General features: G+C 32.5%; 3 protein-coding genes across 3 annotated transcripts; 1 reads left to right on the forward strand and 2 right to left on the reverse strand.

The window, feature by feature from the left end:
* The first annotated feature begins 1298 nt into the window (after positions 1–1298).
* LOC131612731 (short-chain dehydrogenase reductase 3b-like) lies at positions 1299–2562 on the forward strand. Its single transcript, XM_058884487.1, has 2 exons — positions 1299–1451; positions 1567–2562. The coding sequence occupies exons 1-2, from the start codon at positions 1438–1440 to the stop codon at positions 2348–2350; spliced, it is 798 nt and encodes a 265-aa protein (XP_058740470.1). The 5' UTR covers positions 1299–1437; the 3' UTR covers positions 2351–2562.
* A 3188-nt stretch (positions 2563–5750) lies between these two features.
* On the reverse strand, positions 5751–6589 carry LOC131612733 (short-chain dehydrogenase reductase 3b-like). The gene has a single exon (XM_058884488.1). It carries the CDS (start codon positions 6582–6584, stop codon positions 5793–5795), a length of 792 nt encoding a protein of 263 aa, XP_058740471.1. The 5' UTR covers positions 6585–6589; the 3' UTR covers positions 5751–5792.
* Positions 6590–13067: 6478 nt separating this feature from the next.
* On the reverse strand, positions 13068–14173 carry LOC131612734 (short-chain dehydrogenase reductase 3b-like). Its single transcript, XM_058884489.1, has 2 exons — positions 13971–14173; positions 13068–13881 (listed from the first exon to the last, which is right to left on the reverse strand). The coding sequence occupies exons 1-2, from the start codon at positions 13982–13984 to the stop codon at positions 13116–13118; spliced, it is 780 nt and encodes a 259-aa protein (XP_058740472.1). The 5' UTR covers positions 13985–14173; the 3' UTR covers positions 13068–13115.
* Positions 14174–22471: the final 8298 nt, after the last annotated feature.

Below are 22471 nucleotides of genomic sequence, written 5' to 3' on the forward strand. Positions count from 1 at the left end.
TTATCCTAATTTGTTTCAAATGTGGTTCAAATCATAGGTGCTTAACGTCCGGTTGCAAAACTCACAGAAGAAAATTTTTGGACGGCTGTTCAAGAATTTGCTTTTTTGGTTTTTGCTTTTGTTGGCTAATCATTTGTTTAGATTTGTTTTGAAAATATAAGGTGTGTAGCATTTTGACTTTGCAATTGGTGTAAACAATCAATATTTTTGATACAATATTTCTGTTTCAGAAATGAGCAAAAGGTACAATATTTTTGTTTCAGAAATAGGTAAAATAGGTTCTGTAATACAAGTTAAAACGAAAAAAATTTAGAAAAACAAAATAAAATTAAATAAATAACAATGTTTTCCCCTCGGTTATTTTATAAAGTCGGGATAGTAAGACCGAATCTATTACCTTGATTTTTCATATAACCGAGGGAAAAAGTGGGGTGCACCATCCAGTTCTGAAAATAATAAAAATGCAGTCGCTGAGGATCAAATTAAAGACCAATAAATCTTTCTTGATGAAATTTTAATCAAAAGATAAAATGATATTTTCTATGACGTACTTTGTTATCTCGCATACGAATCAGAAATTAACCCACTTTTAACCGAGCTAAAAAATGGTTTTTGTAGTGCTCATTATAATTTTTTTAACAAGTTCATATCTCATCAAATTGATATTTTAGATAATTTTATGTGGAGTATTATAAAATGCTACATAGGAATTCTTCTAAGAAGTGAAAACGATACTATCATACAATAACAAATACATTAAGATGGGTAAATTTGCAATTATTAAGAAATATATTGTCATAATTAAAAATTAAATTTTTTTCAATAACTTATTAAGTAACTTATTTTTAACCACTATATTTATGACAACTCAATTGGTTAACATTACTAACGAGCATATCGAGCAAAAAATTGGAAGGTGGTTAGGAATTTCGGAGAAATTATCAAAAGAGGAGTTGCGGTGTTATTTGGAACACTTTGATAAAATTAACACAAAAGACGAAAGATTAACTGTTAGGATCATTTGGCTTGCGGTTTTGTGGAACTTATGGGTAATGAAAAACACTATTGTTCAAAGGTTATGTTTTTAACTTTGATGAAAGTTATAATGCTATTATTCTTAGTTCTTGAAAATGATTATGACCGTTAACGTTTCTTCTTCGGCTTGTAATTTTCATTATTAGAACATTTTACCTCTTACTTGTTTAAAGGGGTAAAGATGTGTTTGTATTTTCGTTTGTAATTAATACCATATATTACTTATTTAAAAAAAAAAAACTTTTTCGTTTGGTAATGAAGTTGCCACCTTTACTTAACATCTCATTTGCGAAAGAAAGAAAATACACCATTCTTTTTTCTTATAAAAAGGAGTGGAGAGAATGATACACAAAGCAAAATATTCATAACTCAATCAAAGCAAGGTAACTCATCGATTCATCAATGTCAAAGCAAAGGTATGATATGATCCTATCTTTAACATATGGATTTCTATATTTCCAAAATCATCTTTCTATCTAGTAGTTTCCTCCCACAATTCTATTTTGTTTTTGTATCGATCAACATGTATAGGTTGGAGGGTAAGGTTGCTATAGTGACAGGAGGAGCAAGCGGAATAGGAGAAGACACAGTCAAGACATTTGTCAAAAACGGAGCATTCGTAGTGATAGCAGACATCAACGACGAATTAGGCCACCAAGTCGCAACTTCAATTGGCTTAGAAAAAGTGAGTTACCACCACTGTGACGTGAGAGATGAAAAACAAGTTGAACAAACTGTTTCCTTCACGTTGGAGAAATACGGAACCCTAGACATCATGTTCAGCAACGCTGGAATTCCAGGTCCTATGTCTAGCATACTAGAATTCGATTTGAACGAATTCGACAACACCATGGCTGTGAATATTCGAGGCGTGGCTGCAACTATCAAACATGCTGCACGTGTCATGGTGGATCGAAAAATCCGAGGATCGATAATATGTACAGCTAGTGTGGCTGCCACTGTGGCCGGTGGTGGTGGTCATGATTATGTTACATCCAAACACGGTCTTATAGGACTTGTACGTTCAACATGCAGTGAGCTTGGAGCTTATGGGATTAGAGTGAATGCTATTTCACCGTATTTGGTTGCAACACCTCTTGTATGTAGGACACTTGGTAAGGAGCAGGGTGAAGTTGAAGGTAATGCAAATGATTGTGGTAATTTGAAAGGAGTTACATTGAAGGGTAAGCATATTGCAGAAGCTGCTTTGTTTCTTGCTTCTGATGAATCTGCTTATATTAGTGGACACAATTTGGTGGTTGATGGTGGCTTTTCTGTTATTAATAATTCTTTTACTAGTATTATTGAAAAATAGATTTGTGATGTACTTACTGCCAAATTATCTTATCTTTGACAAAGTAATACTAGTGGGTATGGTGAGAGTGACCAGTTGCGTATTCAGGATGATATGTCTAAAGCATGTGCAATGCATGTGCTTGTGTTCCTTGATGTAACTCATAAGAATTGTCTAGGAGTTTGAAGGTTATCTATTCTATCACAAAAAATTAGATACTTACGTTCTACCAATCACATTCCATCATTTAATTTTATCCTATTTAAATAATTATTAAATAGAACTTCCTCCGTCTCATAATAAGTGTCTCATTTGCATTTTTTGCTTGTCTCAAATTAATTGTTCATTTACAATTCCAATGCATCAATCATTATTATTTTTCCACTATTATACCCCTATTTATTAACTTTCACGTTATTCAACTACTATTAATAGGGGTATTCTAGTAAATGACATTAATTTTTTACTAAAACCAACACATCCAATCATTTTCTTAAAAATCGCGCATTGCTCAAATAAGACATTTATTATGAGACGGAGGGAGTATATTTTTTTGGTTGTTTCCAAAACATTTTACAATAAGGGTAACTCTATCTAACTTTTTGTGTTGGGTAGATAAAAATTCACCTATCATATTAAATGTTCTCAAGTTTTTTATTCACTTCACATATTTCTTAGTCATGGTTGTTAAAATTTAGATTTAAAATTTAAATTATATAGTGTTCACATTCGGAGGTAAAATAGTTTTATGTATTTTAATTAATTTAAATTGTTTAGAATAAAATTTGATCCGATTTTATTTTTATTTTTCTCAAATTTTAAAAAACTTATTTTACATTTTAACCCATAAAAGATGAAGATGAAAATATTTATTATTGTTAGAATAATAATACAAGCGTGAATAAGTGGAAATATAGTACTACATTAAATAGGAATGTGGTGATTTAAAAATACATAATTTATCAATTACTTTAAAGTTTTCTCTAGCAGATCCAACCGTAAAAAAGTTACTCCATCTGTCTTATAATAAGTGTCTCATTTGCATTTTTTGCTTGTCTCAAATTAATTGTTCATTTACAATTCCAATGCATCAATCATTATTATTTTTCCACTATTATACCCCTATTTATTAACTTTCACGTTATTCAACTACTATTAATAAGAGTATTCTAGTAAATGACATTATTTTTTTTACTAAAACCAACACATCCAATCATTTTCTTAAAAACCGCGCATTGCTCAAATAAAACATTTATTATGAGACGGAGGGAGTACCTATTAACACTTTTTGTTATCACCAATAAAGAAGGGGAAGTTACTAGGAGCATATAAAATTAAAGATTATACAGTTAAAGATTATAATCATTTATCTATCTAAAACTTTATTAAGCTAAATGAAAAGTGACTTTGCATAAATTTTCTTAGTTTTCATGTTTAACCAAGATGATAGATGGGAGGGGACACCATTTCACTCCCCTTGGGAGATTCAACTATGGAGAATGTCATTGTTTTTTCAATTTTTTTTTTTAATTTTTCATATAATTTCATTGATCTTGTATACAACATGTTTATCATGACAGAATGACACGGCCAAAATATGTCTCAAAGTGTAGAATAAAACTATACCTCCTTATATATGCATTTTATATGAAGATATGAAACAAAATTATATATTATTTAGGATTAAATATGTTTGTGGGCTTCTTAAATATTTCAAATTTTTTTAGTCTTCTAATTTTATTTTATTTAAATTATTCACATCTTTTGTCACTCCTGCAATTTAGCAACGGTTTTTACAATTTAGCGACAGAATTAGCGACGGTTTATTACTTAGCGATTGAATTAGCAATATTTTTAGATTATAAACCTTTAACGTCTAGACTTGTTCATCAGAACTAAAGTCTTCAAATCTTCAGAGCTTGTTTTCTTATAGACATCAGGACCACATAACTTCATAATCTTTGTTATTAGTTTGCTACTGTTCATCAGAACTAAAGTCTTCAAATCTTTAGAGCTTGTTTTCTTATAGACATCAGGACTACATAACTTTAGAATCTTTGTTAATCACAACTTGTGTAGCATGAAACATATCTCGGTAACTTCTGATATTTTTGGCCACGCCTTTTATCAGAAGGAAACCTTGTCTTTAGATGAGAAAACTTCTCCTGAGTTTCAGACTTGGTGGAGATGAAATGCCATTTCTTCTGGTCCTTCTGGAGTATCAGATTTTAACTTTTCGGAGCTTCTTCAGTTCTTCTTATCTACACCTTCATACGTCTTCTGAACATAATCAAGATAACTTTAACTTTCAAAAGTTTTGAAATCCTGAACAGTATTGGGTTTATCTAATTATGTGAGGCTTGAGATATATGACATGTCTTAGAATTCCTAATGAACTTGTTTAGAGTTCCTCGGATAATCATCAAACAAGCAAATATCAGAGGTAAACAAGAAAATATCAGAGGTAAATGCATATACTATTATTAAATAATTTTGCATCCTTTTATCAGGCTCAGATTATCAGAATCATTATCAAAAACATTATTATCATTTCTCCCCCTTTTTGACATCATCAAAAAATTGAAAAGCATGTTAGAATATGATAGCAATGCAAACAGAATAAAGTCCTTAACAAATATTTCATTAACGATTAAAGGAATACATCAAATTAAAAGCAGATACATAGATTTAACATCATAAGACAGAACCTAGCTAAAACACAAATTCTCTTGAATACAATAGCTAAGGTTTTAATCATCAAAATCTTCAACCTCATCTACTCTATCACATCTTGTTTCAATCAGTGCATGTTCTGGTCCAATCTTCTTCACCATAGCCCAGATTCCTTTCCAGAATATTATCTCATATAATATCCTTCCGTAGGGAATGTAGGAATGCACCTGTGTTCTTCAGACTTCAATGGAGTGTTTCAGGTGTTTAAAAATGGTTTTAGGGAGATTTATCCTGAAGTGATAAGACAAAAGATAAATGAAGATTCTATCGTCTTGAGACAAAACACTTCTAGCCGATGCTCGAGGGCGGAGATTGGTAAGAGAGAATTTAAACCATGTTTGAGCGGATGGAAGCAGGAATCTAAACCATGTTTGAGCAGATGCAGGCAGATTTTCAGGATTGGTTGGTTCATACAGAATGGAACTGTCATGAAGAATTTTGAAAGTCTCTATTGTGCTCAATCTTGATTGATAGTCATCAATGGTGGCTCCAGATGAGACACACTTTATAACATCCTCAATAGATGAGACGGTGATGACAATGGGAAGTTTGTAAATTTCAGACCAAGATAATATTTCCATCATAACTTATTCTGGCGAACTTTCAAAATTCCTTTATTTAGCGATTGAATTAGCAACATTTTCTCATTGTCAAGATAAGATTGGGCAGTAGGTAAATCACGAGTAAATTGAAAAAGAAATGAATAAAGTTACAAAATATGATATTAAATCTATTTTTTAATAATATTAGGAAAAGAAGTATTAATCACGGAGAATCCACCATCAACAACCAAGTCATGTCCACTAATATAAGCAGATTCATCAGAAGCAAGAAACAAAGCAGCTTCTGCAATATGCTTACCCTTCAATGTAACTCCTTTCAAATTAGCAAAATCATTTCCCTTAGCTTCAAGTTCACCTTGTTCCTTACCAAGTGTCCTACATGAAAGAGGTGTGACAACCAAATAAGGTGAAATAGAATTAACTCTAATCCCATAAGCTCCAAGCTCACTACATGTTGAACGTACAAGTCCTATAAGACCATGTTTGGATGTAACATAATCATGACCACCACATCCGGCAACAGATGCAGCCACACTTGCATTACAGATTATCGATCCTCGGATTTTTCGATCCACCATGACACGTGCAGCATGCTTAATAGTTGCAGCCACACCTCGAATATTCACAGCCATGGTGTTGTCGAATTCATTCAAATCAAATTCTAGTATGCTAGACATAGGACCTGGAACTCCAGCATTGCTGAACATAATGTCTAGGGTTCCGTATTTCTCCAAGGTGAAAGATATAGTTTGTTCAACTTGTTTTTCATCTCTCACATCACAGTGGTGGTAACTCACTTTTTCTAAGCCGATTGAAGTTACGAGTTGGTGACCTAATTCGTCGTTGATGTCTGCAATAACTACGAATGCTCCGTTTTCAACAAATGTCTTGACTGTGTCTTCTCCTATTCCGCTTGCTGCTCCTGTCACTATAGCAACCTTACCCTCCAACCTATGCATGTTGATGAGAAGTGAGAACAATAACAAAATAGAGTAAACTAGATAGAAAGATAATTTCAGAAATATATAGAGAGAGGCATATGTTAAAGATAGTACCATACCTTTGTTTTGACATTGGTGATTCGATGAGTTACCTTGCTTTGAGCCAAGGTTGTTAAAATCTCGATTTAAAACCTAAACTCTATAGATTTCACGTTTTTAGGTCAGCATTTCGTGTTAAATCGCAGGTAAAAACCTTTTTATGTAAAATCGTATTCTGGAACGATTTTACGTGATTTAAATCTTTCTAAAATCGGTGAAATCGTGTAAAATCATGTAAAATCGTTGGATTTTACTCTTTGACCTGATTTTACTTTTTTTTTGTCAAAGTTAAAAATCACATGTTATATTTTGCCCCATAAATTTTCTCTATGGATTTTTAATTTTATTCACATTCATATCTTGGTTATAATACTAAAGAATTTTTAACATTTGGAGATGGGTTTAATCAAGTTGAATATGAATGTTCTAATTAATGAAGATGATGTTGTAGATGGATTGAACTTTTGATTAAGTTGAAGAAGAAGATGAAAAGATTTATTTTTTTGAACTTGAAAAACTTTTGAAATTATTGTTTTTTTATAATCTTTTGGATGTTACATTTTATGATTTGGTGAACAATTTATGTAGTTTGATACATGTTTGTGAATATTACATTTTATTATGATGATATAGTATATTTTTGTTTTATAATTAAGTTAAATTTTAAATAATTAATGCATTTAGAATATTATATCAGTATATATATGTCGTATATATAAATTTAATATAATTTTAGTATGAGGTAAACTCCATGATTTTACGTTTCGATTTTACGTTTCGATTTTACCTAGGTAAAACGAGTTAAGGTAAAAACTCGATTCTGACAACCTTGCTTTGAGCTATGAACATTGGTGCTCTATCTATCCACTCATTTTTATAAGAAAAAACAATGGTGTATTTTCTTCAATTATTAGAGCATATTTTAGTCTCAATTATTATAGCATATTTTAAACATCACAACACATTGTGGGAGTGTTTAAATATTATTAGAGCATATTGTTATCTCAAATTTTGTCTCAATTGTTAATATTTAAATTCAGAGTTATGTCACCATATATATGGTTGTGCCATGTTACCATTTGTGATCTATCTGTCATGAAATAATGGGCCGGTTTGTTTTGGCTTTTTTTTAAAATGATTTTTATGGTGTTATAAAATTTTGTGAAAAAAATTTTTACAAAGAAACTTTTTATAAAAGCTTCAAATGAAAATTTTATTTGAATAGTTATTCTTAAAATGTGATTTTAGGTATATCATCTATATATGGGAAAAAAATTGGATATCAAAATTTCAAAAAATCACTTAATTTTGAAGCTATTTCAAATAGATTTTCACAAAAATCATTTTTGAAATACAACTTTTTGAAAAAATTGCGATTTTGAGAAAGTTTTGGTCTTCAATAATCTATATTTATGTTTTAGGATGTCAAAATTAGTGTTTCATTTTAGAAAAAACGAATATAAAAAAACTTGTAATATTTTAAAAAACGGTTTTAAAAAATTTATTTTCAAAAATACAAAAAAAAAAATCTATTTTTTTAAAGCTGAAACAAACAGACGCTATATATGAGAACCGTATCACTAACTTGCTCAAAGTTGAAAAAGACAAAAGAGGAAGCTGGGAATCCACATGCGTGCAAAGAAGAAGAGAGAGAGGAGCAATAGAAAAGAAAAAATATGTCTTGTTTACTTTTTTTATGGTTTCACATGATGGAGACGAGCTATCTAATTTTTATTTTCTTCTATTTTCTCAAGTTTTTATGGTTAGGAGAAATGTGTTTTATTTCAATTTAAATTTCCCTTTGTAAATTTTGGAGCAATTTATCCTTATGATGTGTATCAATCAAATTTTAAAATTACATCTACTATCTAACTATAACAATTCAATTGCATGAACTTTCCAAATTATTATTTCACAATAAATTATTTCTACTAAGAAAATAATATTTATTTACTAAAAAAATAACATTTAAATAATTAAGTAATTTTCGGTTAATATTTTTATTGGTAAAGACATAGACCCAATATCTTTAGAGTGTGTTTGGATGAAGCATTTTAATGAGGGAAAGTAATTTTTTGAGGGAATTTAAAATGATTTGACCAAAATCTATTGTTTGGATACAAAAATGAAGAATTGTTAAAATGATGAAAATTTATGAAGTATTTCATCTAAGTTAAATTTAATCATTTTGAAATGACACCAAAAACCAAAGAATTTGAAATTTCTCTCATGTTCCATAGAATGTATTTGTTATTATTATTTCTTCAAATTTTACAAATTGGTCCTCATATTTTCCAAAATTATAAAATTGACCCCAAAAATTTTCAAAAAATTACAAATTGGTCCTTAATAATTTTTAAAATTTACAATTTGGTCCTTCAAATTTTTAAAAATTACAATTTAGTCCCTACTTTTCAATTTTTTTAATTTAGTCCAAAAAATTTAAATTTTATAAAAAATGACCCCAAAAATCTAACAATGAATTACCTTAATACTCAATCCAAACAAAATAATTTAAAATGAATGGATTTCAATTGAATTATTTGAATTGCTTTGAATTTTAAATTCCTTTAAAATTTCCAATTACCTCATCCAAACACATTATTAGGTTTTGGATTAATATGTAATTTTAAAAATTAACTTCAATAGTCATTAAGCGTAAATTACCCCTAATTTCATTGTTATAGGTCATTAAGCCTAAATTACCCCTAATTCCCTAGCTAGGCACAAGTTTCACGTAACCGAGAACCGAAACAACATTATGAAATCTTTGATAATTCTCCCTTTTCCTAGCTCTTCAAAATTAAGGAAGCGATCCATAACCTCATCATAAATACCAGCAGAAATAGAACGAGATAAAAAATATGGATTCTTTAGGATTGAAACAAAGAGGACAGGTTAAGTTGTGGGAACCAGTCACAATGCCATGTTTAGCAACCTTATAACAAGTAGGAAGCCTCCGTAACAACAACCTCCAAATGAAGAATTGGATATTATTACTTGAGGACTTTGTTTTCCATACGACCTGCAAACTGCAAAGCTGAAGTAAGAGCCGGATGGAGAAGAGAATTAGAGAAGTAGCTGCTGAAAAGTCTTGCATATGCTGATTTCACAGAAAACACAATAGGATCAGGCCACCAACATACAATGCCGGCACAACGCATCTTGAGGCCCGAGACAAAACTTAAAGTTAATTTTTTTAATATAATAGAAGTATTTTTATTTAGATTAATATATTTTAATTTTAGATTTTTTAGGATGTAAAATCATTAAATTGTATATTTTCTTTTTAATTGATAATACAATCAAGGCATCTAATCACAGCTCTTTTCATTTTAAAAAAATCATAATTGAAAAAATATTAGCAAAGTTCTTTAAAAAAAACTTAAATTTCAAGTATTCTTTTTTGTTAGAGAACATAAAAGTGTAAGACGGACTACGATTAAAGGGTCTAAAAATTTTGACGGTTAAGTTGTTGATTAAAAAAGACTTAAAAAATATTGATTAGAATTAAATAATAATAAAATATGACTTATTAATTTTCTGCAATTAGACCATTGTAAATTTAAACAGGGTCTCAAAAAATTTTAAAAAAAAAATAATTTTTAAATTAATCAATTATAAATTACACATCCTAAACAATTGTTATTATTATAAACTTTAATGAACGTTATTATTTAATTGATATAAAATAATTTAAAAAGTTTGTATTTAAATTTTTTTTATTAACTAATACAATTTCATATAAATATTAAAAAAAAATAAAGCCCTATGCAGTAGTTTTGGTGGCCTACCCCTAAAGTCGGCCCTGCCAACATAAAGAGTCACTACGGCCGGATTACGAGAGACTAATAGAATGATAATAAGAACAACATCCAATTCACACTTGGAAGCAACAGAGAGAGAATCCATGTTTATTTTCAAGTTCCAAGTCTACTGCCCATAAGTCCAATATCCTAACAAACTGACTTTGGGCCTGGAACTCGCAAACAATTCTGATAAATAGGGAAAACTAGCTTGAAAAGGCAGAGGATAAATCCCCTCGTGCCTTCAAATAAACCTCTACACTTTAGGGTCTCAACAACAACAACATTAGTATAATACGTATGAATGATGGAAATGTTTCACGTACTAGAAATATGATAAGAAGTCAAAGAAATTAGTTGTGTTTCCTTCTTACAAGTTTTGTGTTTTCTTTTCTTGCTTCGTATGAGTTGAAGAAGATATGATGAAAATTACTAAGGAAATAATGCTTCCTACATTTATGGAGATAAGACTTTATTGGGGCATTGTTCTGTTTTAAATGGAAATAAGCTACAACTTTGTTTATTTACTTTTTTTTTAATTTAAAGTAAAAAAGAAGTGAAATAACTTTTTATCTCAATCAATTTTACCAACCGTGGAAAGAAATAATTTGTTACAATTAAAAATTAAAAAAAGGACCATGACAATTTTTCACTTCGGTCTATTTTACCAACTGTTAAGAAAAGTTAGATAGTTTTATGTACAAAAGCTTTACGTTCATTCACCTTTTCTCTAAATCTAACTCATTTCGTCTCCAAATTTCATCTTCTATTAACGAAACTCTATTTCTACCCTAAACAAAACTTGAATTTCGTCCATAAACCAAACCCAATAATATCATTTCATGTTGTGTTGTTGTATCATTGACTTTGAAGATTTGACTTTGAATGTCCTAAAATGGTATCTTGAAAATTTTGGTTTGAAGATCAATGTCAAGTTTTATTTTATCAAGTAAATGGTATACTTGAACCTTGTCATTAAATTTTATTGCCAAAATTTTCCATATATTAAAAAATTGAGACGATATTGCAATGCAAAAAGAAAATGGTGAATGCTAAATACTTGAAAAGAAAACAACATGTTCTGGTGTTTCCTTTTCAAACTTTTTATTCTTCTTTTCAAAAAAATTATCATTCATTATTTTATTTTATTTTATTTTTGCAATTTAATTCATTTGTTCTTACCGTTACTAAAGCTGACCAAGAGGGAAAATGATTTAAACATAGATTAAAAAAATTAAAACAACTGTTGTTGGGATTCGAAGCGTGTTACTGAAAGACATTTCTCCATGATTAGTAACATTAAAAAAATTGAAAGAAAGATGCCTCATGAAATAGATTTTACTCGGATGGATTAAGTAGCCGAGGTAAAAGTTTATTAGAAAATATACAATTTGTTGTTGTTATAGTGTACATTAAAAGAGAGAAAATCAAATCGAACGTACGACTACCTATAACAGAAAAGTTCACGCATTATCAAAGTAATTAACCAGCTAAACTAAATTCAATAGGTCACATAGTCTTCGCCGCTAAGACTAGTGTTTTCCTATTAATAGTGTATTTTTGTAAAAAAAAATTCAATACACAAAATCATTCAAACAAGCTTTTATGAAGTTTTACCTCTTTGGAGGAGATAAAGAACACATAACTAAGGAACAATTTTTCTATCTTGATCTAATCGCTTGAAGAAAAAGAAATCACATATGATAACATTTAGGTGATACCTTTCTAACTTTCAATTGTGATAGCAAATTTGACATATTGAGTTAGACACTACATCTAGAGCCACTAAAAATTCCAATTTTTTGGTCACGACTACCCTTAATGTATGCACTTGGAGATGTGCTATGTTGACACTAAAATTCTCTACACCGTATCTAAACCAACAACCATTTCAAACCATTTTTACCATGGCACAAAAACTAAGGCAGACAAAATTATTTAAAAAAAGCAAAACGTATGTCTAACCATATATACATACGGTGTGTTGTCATTTTTTGTGTCAGGCTAGCTTTTCTAATGCACTAGTGTTTAAGAAAAAAAACCTTTGTAGTATGGATCAACCATCACTATCAACATTCACAAGAGAGATTAGATCAACATGAACCTAATAATCATCAACCAACATTGAAAATACTCTCATCTATAGTCTCAATGTTTATGGAGACTTATCACATGATCCATCTGATAAAATATATGGAAACACAATAAAAACCACCAACATCTCTGGTTCCCTTGTCTCAATGTGGTCGTTCTTAAGTTATAGTACTAATAACTTCGTAGAAAGGGTGGCATAAGATATGGCACATTGCACAACAATTATTATAAATAATTCTTGCATCGCAAGAAATGGGTGGCACATCATGGGAACAATAAATAAAAAACTCACAAAGCATATCTGAAATCACAAAGCAAACAAGCTTTCTAATTGAACAAAAATGGTCAATGAACTTACAATTTTTTTCAAAAATAAAAAAACAAGTACATTGGATCAAGATTTACTAACATAATGAAAATGAAAAGTTCCAAGTCATAAAATTTGTTACATAAAACATATAAAGCATATCTGAAATCACAGTGACACCGTAATTTTGTTAAAAATAATTCGTGGTGATCTGATAAATTCACTGTCAATTCAAACATGCTCTCACGTAGTATTACGAACGACCGATACGCCACCATCAACAACCAAGTTATGACCACTGATATAAACAGCTTCATCAGAAGCAAGAAACAAAGCTGCTTCTGCAATATGCTTAGCCTTCAACACAACACCCTTCAAATTAGCATTAGAATAAGTACTAGCTTCAACCTCATGAGGTTCAAGATTGTAAGCTCTACACGAAAGCGGCGTCGCAATTCCATAAGGCGAAATACTATTAACCCTGATTCCATAACCACCAAGCTCACTACAAGCAGATTTCACAAGTCCTAACACAGCATGTTTCGATGTAGTGTAACCATTAGGACCTGTTCCACCAACAGAAGCAGAAACACTAGTAGTACATATAATCGATCCGCGGATCTTTCTCTCAACCATCGCACGCGCCGCGTGCTTAATCATAGCAGCTGTTCCAACAACATTTGTAGCCATAGTTTTCTCAAACTCGCCCAGATCGAGCTCAAGTATTCCGGACAACGAGCCTATTATCCCTGCATTACTAAACAAAATATCAACGCGACCGTGTTTTTCCAACGCAAAGTTAACCGTTTCCTCAACGTGCTTTTCGTCTCTCACATCACAATGATGATACGTAACTTTATCTAAACCTAATGAATCTGCAACTTTATGACCTAATTCATCTTGAATATCTGCTGCAATAACATATGCTCCATTTTTGACGAATAATTTCACCGTCTCTTCGCCTATTCCACTCGCCGCACCCGTTATTATTGCCACCTTACCCTCCAACCTGAATTATTTCATCATAATAACATCATTCACACAAAAACAGAAAACAAAAAACAAAATGAACACATATATAACAAACTATAGGTATACCTTTTCTTCATCATTGATAATGAATAAAATTTTCTTGATGAACTCTCCTCAAAACCTGGAAATAATGTGACTTTTATCTTAGTAAGTAAATATCAAAATACAAACCTATATTTATAAGGTTAGTAGAGTGCAAAGCTCAATAAAAATGACGGCTAATAATCATGATTAAGTATTAAAAAACTTGTCTTATTGATCTAAAACATGGAAAATATTCTAATCATCACATGTTTCTTGTAAAACTATTGCTTTCTTTCTTGGGGGTGAAGCATTTTCAATGTATCTATATAATCAATTGGTGTATTGGAAGGAGTTTGATAATGTGCATTGATTATTTAGGTGAATTTCCACGTTTCCAACTGGGATGTGGAATATATAATTCATTGAACTGTTTGGAATCACATGGCTTTCGTTGTGCTTTTAATGTATAGTTGAAAGGTCAAGCATTACAACTCGTATAATGTACACAATAGTGTTATTTGACTTTTTGATGGAATCATATAATTACACAATTTGATGTTTTTTTTCTTCTAGTTAATTAGTCTATGATTATTGTGAATTATGGATACTATAGTACTATTTATGTAAAGTTTAAGATCTTATAAATGGTCAGAGTTTTGTTTTTTTATGATTGATTTTATTTTTAAAAATTAATCAATTATACAGTTTCAAAGTCTAATCGGTTGTGATTGAGGGTGCGTTGGCCCTTCGTAGAGACCTTAGAACTCTTTTTTCAGTTATATATGCTAAGTTTAGGAGGAGATTTTTCATGATTTGGCATACAGTAGTATGGTCTATTTAATTAGCACGTAATAATAAGATGTTTTTTAGTTTTTTAGTTGGAAGATAAAAATATTTTTTAGTTTGAAGTTGGGTTTTTTTTTTTTGGCTAGCTTTAGATCAAGATCCTATATCTTGGTTAATAGTGAAATGAGTGATTCGGGCTTCTTTGAAATAGTTCAGTAGTTTTTGGCGTAGTTGTGGCTCTTCTAATGGTTTGAGATCTAGTTGAATTTCTTAGCTGAGTGTGGCTTCACTTGTGGCACCAGCTTATTGATTGGGAGTTCTTTCTATTGTTTTGCCTTGACTTGCTTTTCTTTTTGATTTGGCTTGTATTGTTATTTTTAGTACCTCTTATATCAGTTTAACTTTTTTTTCCTTATTTGTATTTGGGTTTTGCCCTTCATTTTTAATTAATATATATTATTTTTGTCATTCAAAAACAAAGTATAGACCGTTGTAGAATTAAACAAATAAGCAACTAGTCAAATTCATTAAATTTAAGTAACTCCTTCCATTCCAAAATAACTCAAATTCAAAAAATATATATTGTTTAAAAAGAAAAGGGAGAATTTTTAGTGAGGTATTTTTACCATAAATACAAAAATGAAAGATTGTGAATCGAAATAGTTGTGAAAAAGAAAAATTTAAGTTCAAATCCTAAGATTAAATTTGATGCGTAAAATAAAGAACAATTGCAATTAACTAACAGAAAACAATTGCAATTAATTAAATTACTTCGGTGTAATAAAAATATAATAAACAAGAACACATAAAAAATTATTTATCTAGTTCTATCAAACTGCTCTACATCTGAAAAGGAGAGTAGATCTTTGATTCATTATAATTCAAAATTGTTACAGGAGCTTACAATATGAGTTACAAGAAAATAGTTTTTGAAATGGCCAAACTATTAATATAAAAATCATACAAACTCAACGTATTTAGAGTGTTTCTCGAATTCGTTCCATAGCCCCCAAAAGATTGCCAAGCCCCAAGAATTTAATCCTAGGAATTTTTAATATTTGCTTCTCACTAGGAATGTTACATTATACATCACCCGTCAACAGCAAATGAAAAAGAACCATATTTGTATTTGTCAAAACCTTAACAGATCCAATATATGACACATTAACAAACATGTTCTTGAAATGATCCAATTCGATAGACCCGAGATCCTCCGAACAGGCATCGTCAATCAGCAATGTAAAGATTTTGATAGTTATAAATATGATTATCTCTCATTTATTGGAGATAAATAGTGTATAATGCAATAGTTCTAGTGAGAAACAAATGGTAGAAATTCCTAGGATTAAATTATCGGGGTTTGCCAGTCTCATAGGATTTTCAAAGGAATTTGGAGGTCTAGTTTGAGAACTCCAAAGACTATTTTATTGTAACTCATATTGTAATCTCATGTAACAATTTTAAAGTATAGTGAATGAGAGAGACGCTCATTCTCATTTTGATCGAACTGGGAAAATAATTTTCTCTATGTTCTCCCCTGTTATATTTTGATTGCACTTAAGCTATTTATTTGGTTTTCATGGTTCTTTATCCCCAAAATTAATCTAAGTCTTGGTATGTTTGAACTTTGAATTATTATAAGCTTTTTAGAATAAGTGGCGCGCCGCCCACCGTAGTGAAAAAATGAATAAGCTTACAAGTGAACACATTGGGTTACAATTAGGACATCAAGAAATTTTCTATAAACAACGACTTAATTAGAATTATGGAAAGTAATGTTGCAAGCAATACTAATTTAACAAAAGTTTGTAGAAGCATTAAAGGGAGAGACATTGGTTCCTACAAGTCTAACACAAGTTGAGAAGAACAAAATAGATGATAAGGACAAAAGTGACACTGACTCCTTATAAGGGAAGCCACAATGGTGAAGACCGCATTTGAGATGTGGGTCAAGTTTAAATCACTATATATGATCAAATCATTAACTCAAACATTGTGTCTGAAACAACAATGTTATTCTATGATAAATAATAAATCTATTGTGGAGTTGGTAGGATTTCACAAGCAAGATTTATCTCTCTTAGAATATCTAATTGTATTAAGTATTTTGTCAATAAAATTCATTGTTGTTAACGAGAGATTTTATTTCCATATTCGTTTTACCATGAGCCAATCACCATAAATGACATCTTCATTATTAGACTTAGTAATTACCTCATTAACATTAAGATTTTCCAATTTTTGTGTTTGTTGACTCAACAAAGGAAAACTCTCATTGAATGTCGCTAGAGAAGAAACTTACAACATCATCGATTGCAGATAAAGCTAACTAGAATTGTTCTTACAATCTCTGCCTATATGTTCTTACAATCGTTAAACCGTGCAAGGTAGTACCTCAGTGGCTCTGATGGACCCTGGCTTATGTTGAACAGGATGGTGATAGGCATTTTCCTATGACGGCTAGCGGCGAACTAGTGCACATGTTTCTTTACCAGCTCCTGATAGCTGGTGATGGAGGCACGTGGTAGACCCATATACCAACGTAGGGTGGCGTCTCGGAAACGGCTAGATAGTATCTTACACTTTAGGGAGTGAGACGCTCCTGTGATGTCCATTTGTGTGTTGATAGAAGTGACATGATCGTATGGATCATTGCGCCTGATCAGTGGTTTTTACACATGTTTTTACCGTTATTTTTAGTTGTCTTTGAAGTATTTTAATTATTGTTTAATTTCCTTTTTCTGCATTTTATGCTTTGATTGTGTGTTTCAGTGTTTGTAGGCTCAGGTGAATGAAAGAGGGTAAATCAGTGCGAAAAAGTACAGAACTGAAGAAAAGCGCACAAACTGGTTAAACGCGTCTCCAGACGCGTGTGGAGCTTGAAAAAGGACCCCCTGCTGCTCAAACGCATCCTCACACGCGTGTGGGAGTAGAAAAGTGCAGTCTACTAAGCAAACGCGTGCCCACACGCGTCCCATGACCTGCAAGGAGCCAGAAAGGCACACCTCTGCCCAGACGCGTTTCAGACCATCACATGCGTTCCCAGACGCGTCCCAAATCACCAGACGCGTGCCCACACGCGTCCCAGAAGCCAGAATTGCAAAAGAAATGCCTCCCCCTGCCAGGACGCGTCCCAGGACGCGTGTCACAGCACCAAACGCGTGCCCACACGCGTGTGCACGAGAAAATTTGGGCTTTCTTGCTGAAAAGCCCAGTCAGTCAGAAATAAAAGGAGGAGAGTGCGTTTGGACAAGGGTTGGACAGTTTTGGGTGCGAAAATACATTGGAGAAGCTGGAGAATTCAGATTCTAAGCAAGGAATGAAGATTTCCATGAGCATTCGCAATTGAAGATCTGATTCCCTTTGTTTATCTGTAATGTCTACAATTCAAACTATGATTTTTATTATTGTTATGAGTAGCTAAACCCCCCATTGCTAGGGGGTGATCTTGATTCTGAATGTGATAACTTTATTTCCTTGATGCAATAACAATTTGGTTTTCATATAATTGGTTTGTTTTACATCTGTTCTTTATGCCTTAACCGTCGGACAAACGGATAATGAAATTGTATGAATGAATTTAGCTGGACAGCAATTGTTCATTGACATGAGTAAGAACATAGGATAATAATTATCACCTAGGACTAGGGATATTTTATCTTAACCGGAAATTCTTGGTATCGGAATGCTTGATCATAATTATAATTATCTATGGACATAGTAATTAGGTTGTGACGTCAAAGATCTTTTCACTAAGGCCTTAGGATTAGATATTCTTGAGAACCGGTAACCAATTGTGAAACTATGTTATTGTATTGAGAAGGATAATTGTTACAGGAAGAATCATTCACCGGCCCCTAGCAATCTACTCATCTTTGTTCATCGTTCCATTATTTTGTTTATTTACTTTATTTGCAAAATCAATCAAAACAACCTTTTGAACTTTTGTTTAATTGAAACACTGATAAAACTCTATATCGTCAAGCAGTCCTTGAGATTCGATACTTGGGATTTTCCCATTACTACTACATAGGCAAAAATAGTACACTTGCTATTTTCCTATCAAGTTTTTGGCGCCGTTGCCGGGGACTGCCGAAGATTATAGAGTTCTAGATTTATTTCAATTAGAATTTTGTTGCTCTGCGACTAAAATTTTATTTTTCTGCACTATTTATTTTTCCTAATTCTCATATTTATCTAATCTGTGTATGCGAGGTAAGGCCTCAGCTGAATTTCTTTTTGACGCAGAAATTGAAAGAACTTTGCACGCAAGGCGTAGACAAGCTCGGTTGGCTAATCTGGAACCTGAAGAGGAAATTGTGTCAGTCCACTCCGATTCAGAGTCTGAAAGTGAAGAAGAAACCATGGGTGAAAATCCTCCTCCTCCTGAGAGGCTCCTTGGTGACTACGGTGCTGCAAACACACCGGGGGGAAGACAAACAATTGTCAACCAACCGGTAAATGCTGCAAATTTTCAACTACACCCTAGCACAATCAATCAGCTTGAAAGGAAACCTTTCACCGGAAAGGTTAACGAAGACGCAAACAAACATCTGCAGAGATTTTTGACCATGAGCACCACTCTAAAAATTGATGGTCATACCGAAGAAGCAAAGAGATTGAGGATGTTCCCTTTTACTCTAGCAGAAGAGGCAGAGGAGTGGTTCTATTCTCTTCCAGCAGGCAGTATCACATCGTAGGGAGAGATGGAAAAAGCTTTCCTAAATGAATATTTTCCAGCGTCAGTCTTTCTACGAAAAAGGTATGAAATTCTGAACTTCAAGCAAAAGGAGGGTGAGTCTCTGGGGGATGCCTATAAAAGGTTCAAGAGGACTTTGGTGGCATGTCCGACACACAATATGGACAAAACTGAACAGATGCAAATGTTTGTGAACGGGATGAGAATAAAGACAAAGCAGTTAATCGACACAGCAGCTGGAGGCTCAACAAATTTCACAACAGCCTCTGGTATCATCAAGATCATTGAAGCAATAGCTGCAAATGAGCATTTGGAGTTGTATGATAGGTGTACCAGTAAACCAGAAGGAATCATTGATCTCAAGCTGGAAACCTCAAAAATCCGAGTTGAAGATGCAATAGCTGTAGAGGTTGAAAAAAGATTGAAGGCTATGAATATAGGTACACAACAGGTGGCTCAAGTGCAACAAGCTCAACCTGTAATCTGTGAAATTTGCAGTGGTCCTCATCAAACTGTTTGTTGTGTTGCGACTCCCAAGCAAATTGAAGAAATCAAATTCTTGAGGCAAAATAATCCTTATTCTAACACCTATAATCCTGGGTGGAAGAATCATCCCAACTTCGCTTGGAAAGATCAACAACAACAACAACAAGGCCCTCAGAAAGCGGAGTAGGAAGTAGCTATCGAGAGATTGGCTGGACAATGCATTCAATTTCAAAAAGAGACAAGAAACAACCATAGGAACACCACAGCTTCAATCAAAAATCTAGAAGTTCAGGTGGGTCAAATAGCACAGCACCTCACTCTACAGGCACAAGGTAACTTTCCGAGTTCAACTGTGAAAAATCCGAAAGACCAAGAGAAGATTAATGCAGTTACAACAAGGAGCAAAAGAGTGGCTGAATCTGAAAAAGAAAAAGAGGAAATAGATGACCCTATGGTAATAGAGGTGGATTTGGAAATAAGAGAAAATCCGAAAGAACCAGAAGTTGTGATACCACCGGTTAAACCAGTTGAAGAAAAAAATAAGAAAGATGCTGAACCGGTGATCAAACTACCTTTCCCTTCCCGAGTGACAAAGAAGAAGTCAAAAGAGAAAGATTTTGAGAAGTTCATTGCCTTGTTCAAAAAGTTAGAGGTAAATCTACCATTCTTCGAAGCACTTGAGCACATGCCCTTGTATAGGAAATTTATGAAGGAGGTGATGGCGAAAAAGAGATCAGTGGAAGGAGAACAAAAGATTGCAACTGAGAAGTGCGGCTTAGTCTCGTCAGCAAGAAAGATCCCAATAAAGAGGAAAGACCCGGGAGCGGTGGCAATACCATGCACTATCAATAACATAACTTTTAAAAAGGTACTCCTCGATTCTGGTTCTAGCGTGAGTTTAATGCCTTTGTCAATTTTTAAAAAGCTTAAATTGGAAAAGATTAGTGAGAGTAAGACACAGTTAAGGTTTGCTGATCACACCATTAAGAAATCATATGGGGTAGCTGAAGATGTACTAGTGGAAGTTGATAAGTTTGTATTCCCTGTTGACTTCCACATCATGGACATTCCGGAAGACGAAGAAACTCCTATCCTTCTTGGGAGGCCATTTTTGTCAACAGGCCGCTGCAACCTCGACATTGAAAAAGGGACACTAACGCTGAGATCTTTTGATGAAGAAGTAACCTTGAAGATGTTAGGAGTTAAGAAACATAGGGCGGTTGTAAATGATCAAAATTCTGGTGTGTCATACCCCAAAATTTGCCCTCACATAATCGCAAATGTCATTTTATTTCAATTAGATTACATGATCCAGTTGGTAAGAGTGTAAGGCTTGCAGGTACAAAGTCTCGGGTTCGAATCCCACCTTCCTCCATATTTTTGCTTTTTTCTCTGGTATGTTTTTTTACAATTTTTCTTTTTTGTTAATATTAATTTTATTATTAAAATCGTATTTAGGAATTAAGAAATATTAGTTTATATTTATTTTGATTATTGTTTATTAAAATTAAATTTCGTTAGTAATTTTTTTTAGAGGTAGTTATTATTCTCATCATTAATATCACTAGATTTTAGTAGTTATTAGTATTATTATTATTATTTATCAATCTTTATTGCCATGTTTTATTAGTAGCATATCATTAAAAGAAAATAAAAAAAAAGAGGCCAAATCAAAGATTCACACGGTCCATAATTCCAAAATCATACATTTCCATTTATTCATCAAATCTCTCCAAAAACTTTCACAAATTTCTAATTTTTGCACAAAATCAAAATCATTCCACATTCACTCTAATTACCATATATATTTCAATTAACCTTCATTGCTTGGGACGACAAAAAATCAATATAAACCTTCACCTTCGGGGATCCGAACCCTGATTCTCTCTCACAAGGAAAAACACTCGTACAACAACAACACCACTTTCAAGTTTCACCTTTGTCATTTTTGAATCTCATAGTACCTATCAAACTAACAAAACACATTCATGTGAATTTTTCTAACTCATACTCATCATTCACAATACAACTTCCATTCATAACTACCATTTCTCCCACATCAAACCAAAAAATAATCTATACAAAAAGCCATCATTTTTTACCAAGCAATTTCTTACAATTTATACTAACAACAATTCATACTAACAATTATTTGTTTCATGAATTAATATTAACAATATGGTTCAAAGTATAAAAGTTTTGATGCAGGTTCACTACAAAGATCAACAGCAAGATCGGACAAAAAGGAAATAAGAAGCTGAACACCGGTGTGGGGTTTGCCGATGTCGACACTGCAAAGCCACCACGTGACTAGCCACGAATCAACGGCGCCACGAATAGAGCGCTGCCGACCATCACTGCCGCGGTACGACACCACCTCAGCCGCTATCAGAAGCGATGCACCCCGATCGTACCACCGCGTGAAGATCCAATCGCCGGATGACCGCCCCAAGCCGCTCTCGCCGTTCACTCGCAAGCTAGCATCACCGCTTCTGATCAGAATCCTTTATGGCCACTGGTAACCCATTCTTTTTTTCTTTTTTTTTTTTTTTTGGGTGATGTTTTCATGATT

The sequence above is a fragment of the Vicia villosa genome, linkage group LG6, assembly GCF_029867415.1.
Source record: "Vicia villosa cultivar HV-30 ecotype Madison, WI linkage group LG6, Vvil1.0, whole genome shotgun sequence".
In the NCBI taxonomy this organism is placed as follows: Eukaryota; Viridiplantae; Streptophyta; class Magnoliopsida; order Fabales; family Fabaceae; genus Vicia; species Vicia villosa.

Coding starts and splice junctions, on each gene's coding strand:
- LOC131612733 (XM_058884488.1), bottom strand. CDS start 6,584: ATGCATAGGTTGGAGGGTAAGGTTGCTATAGTGACAGGAGCAGCAAGC.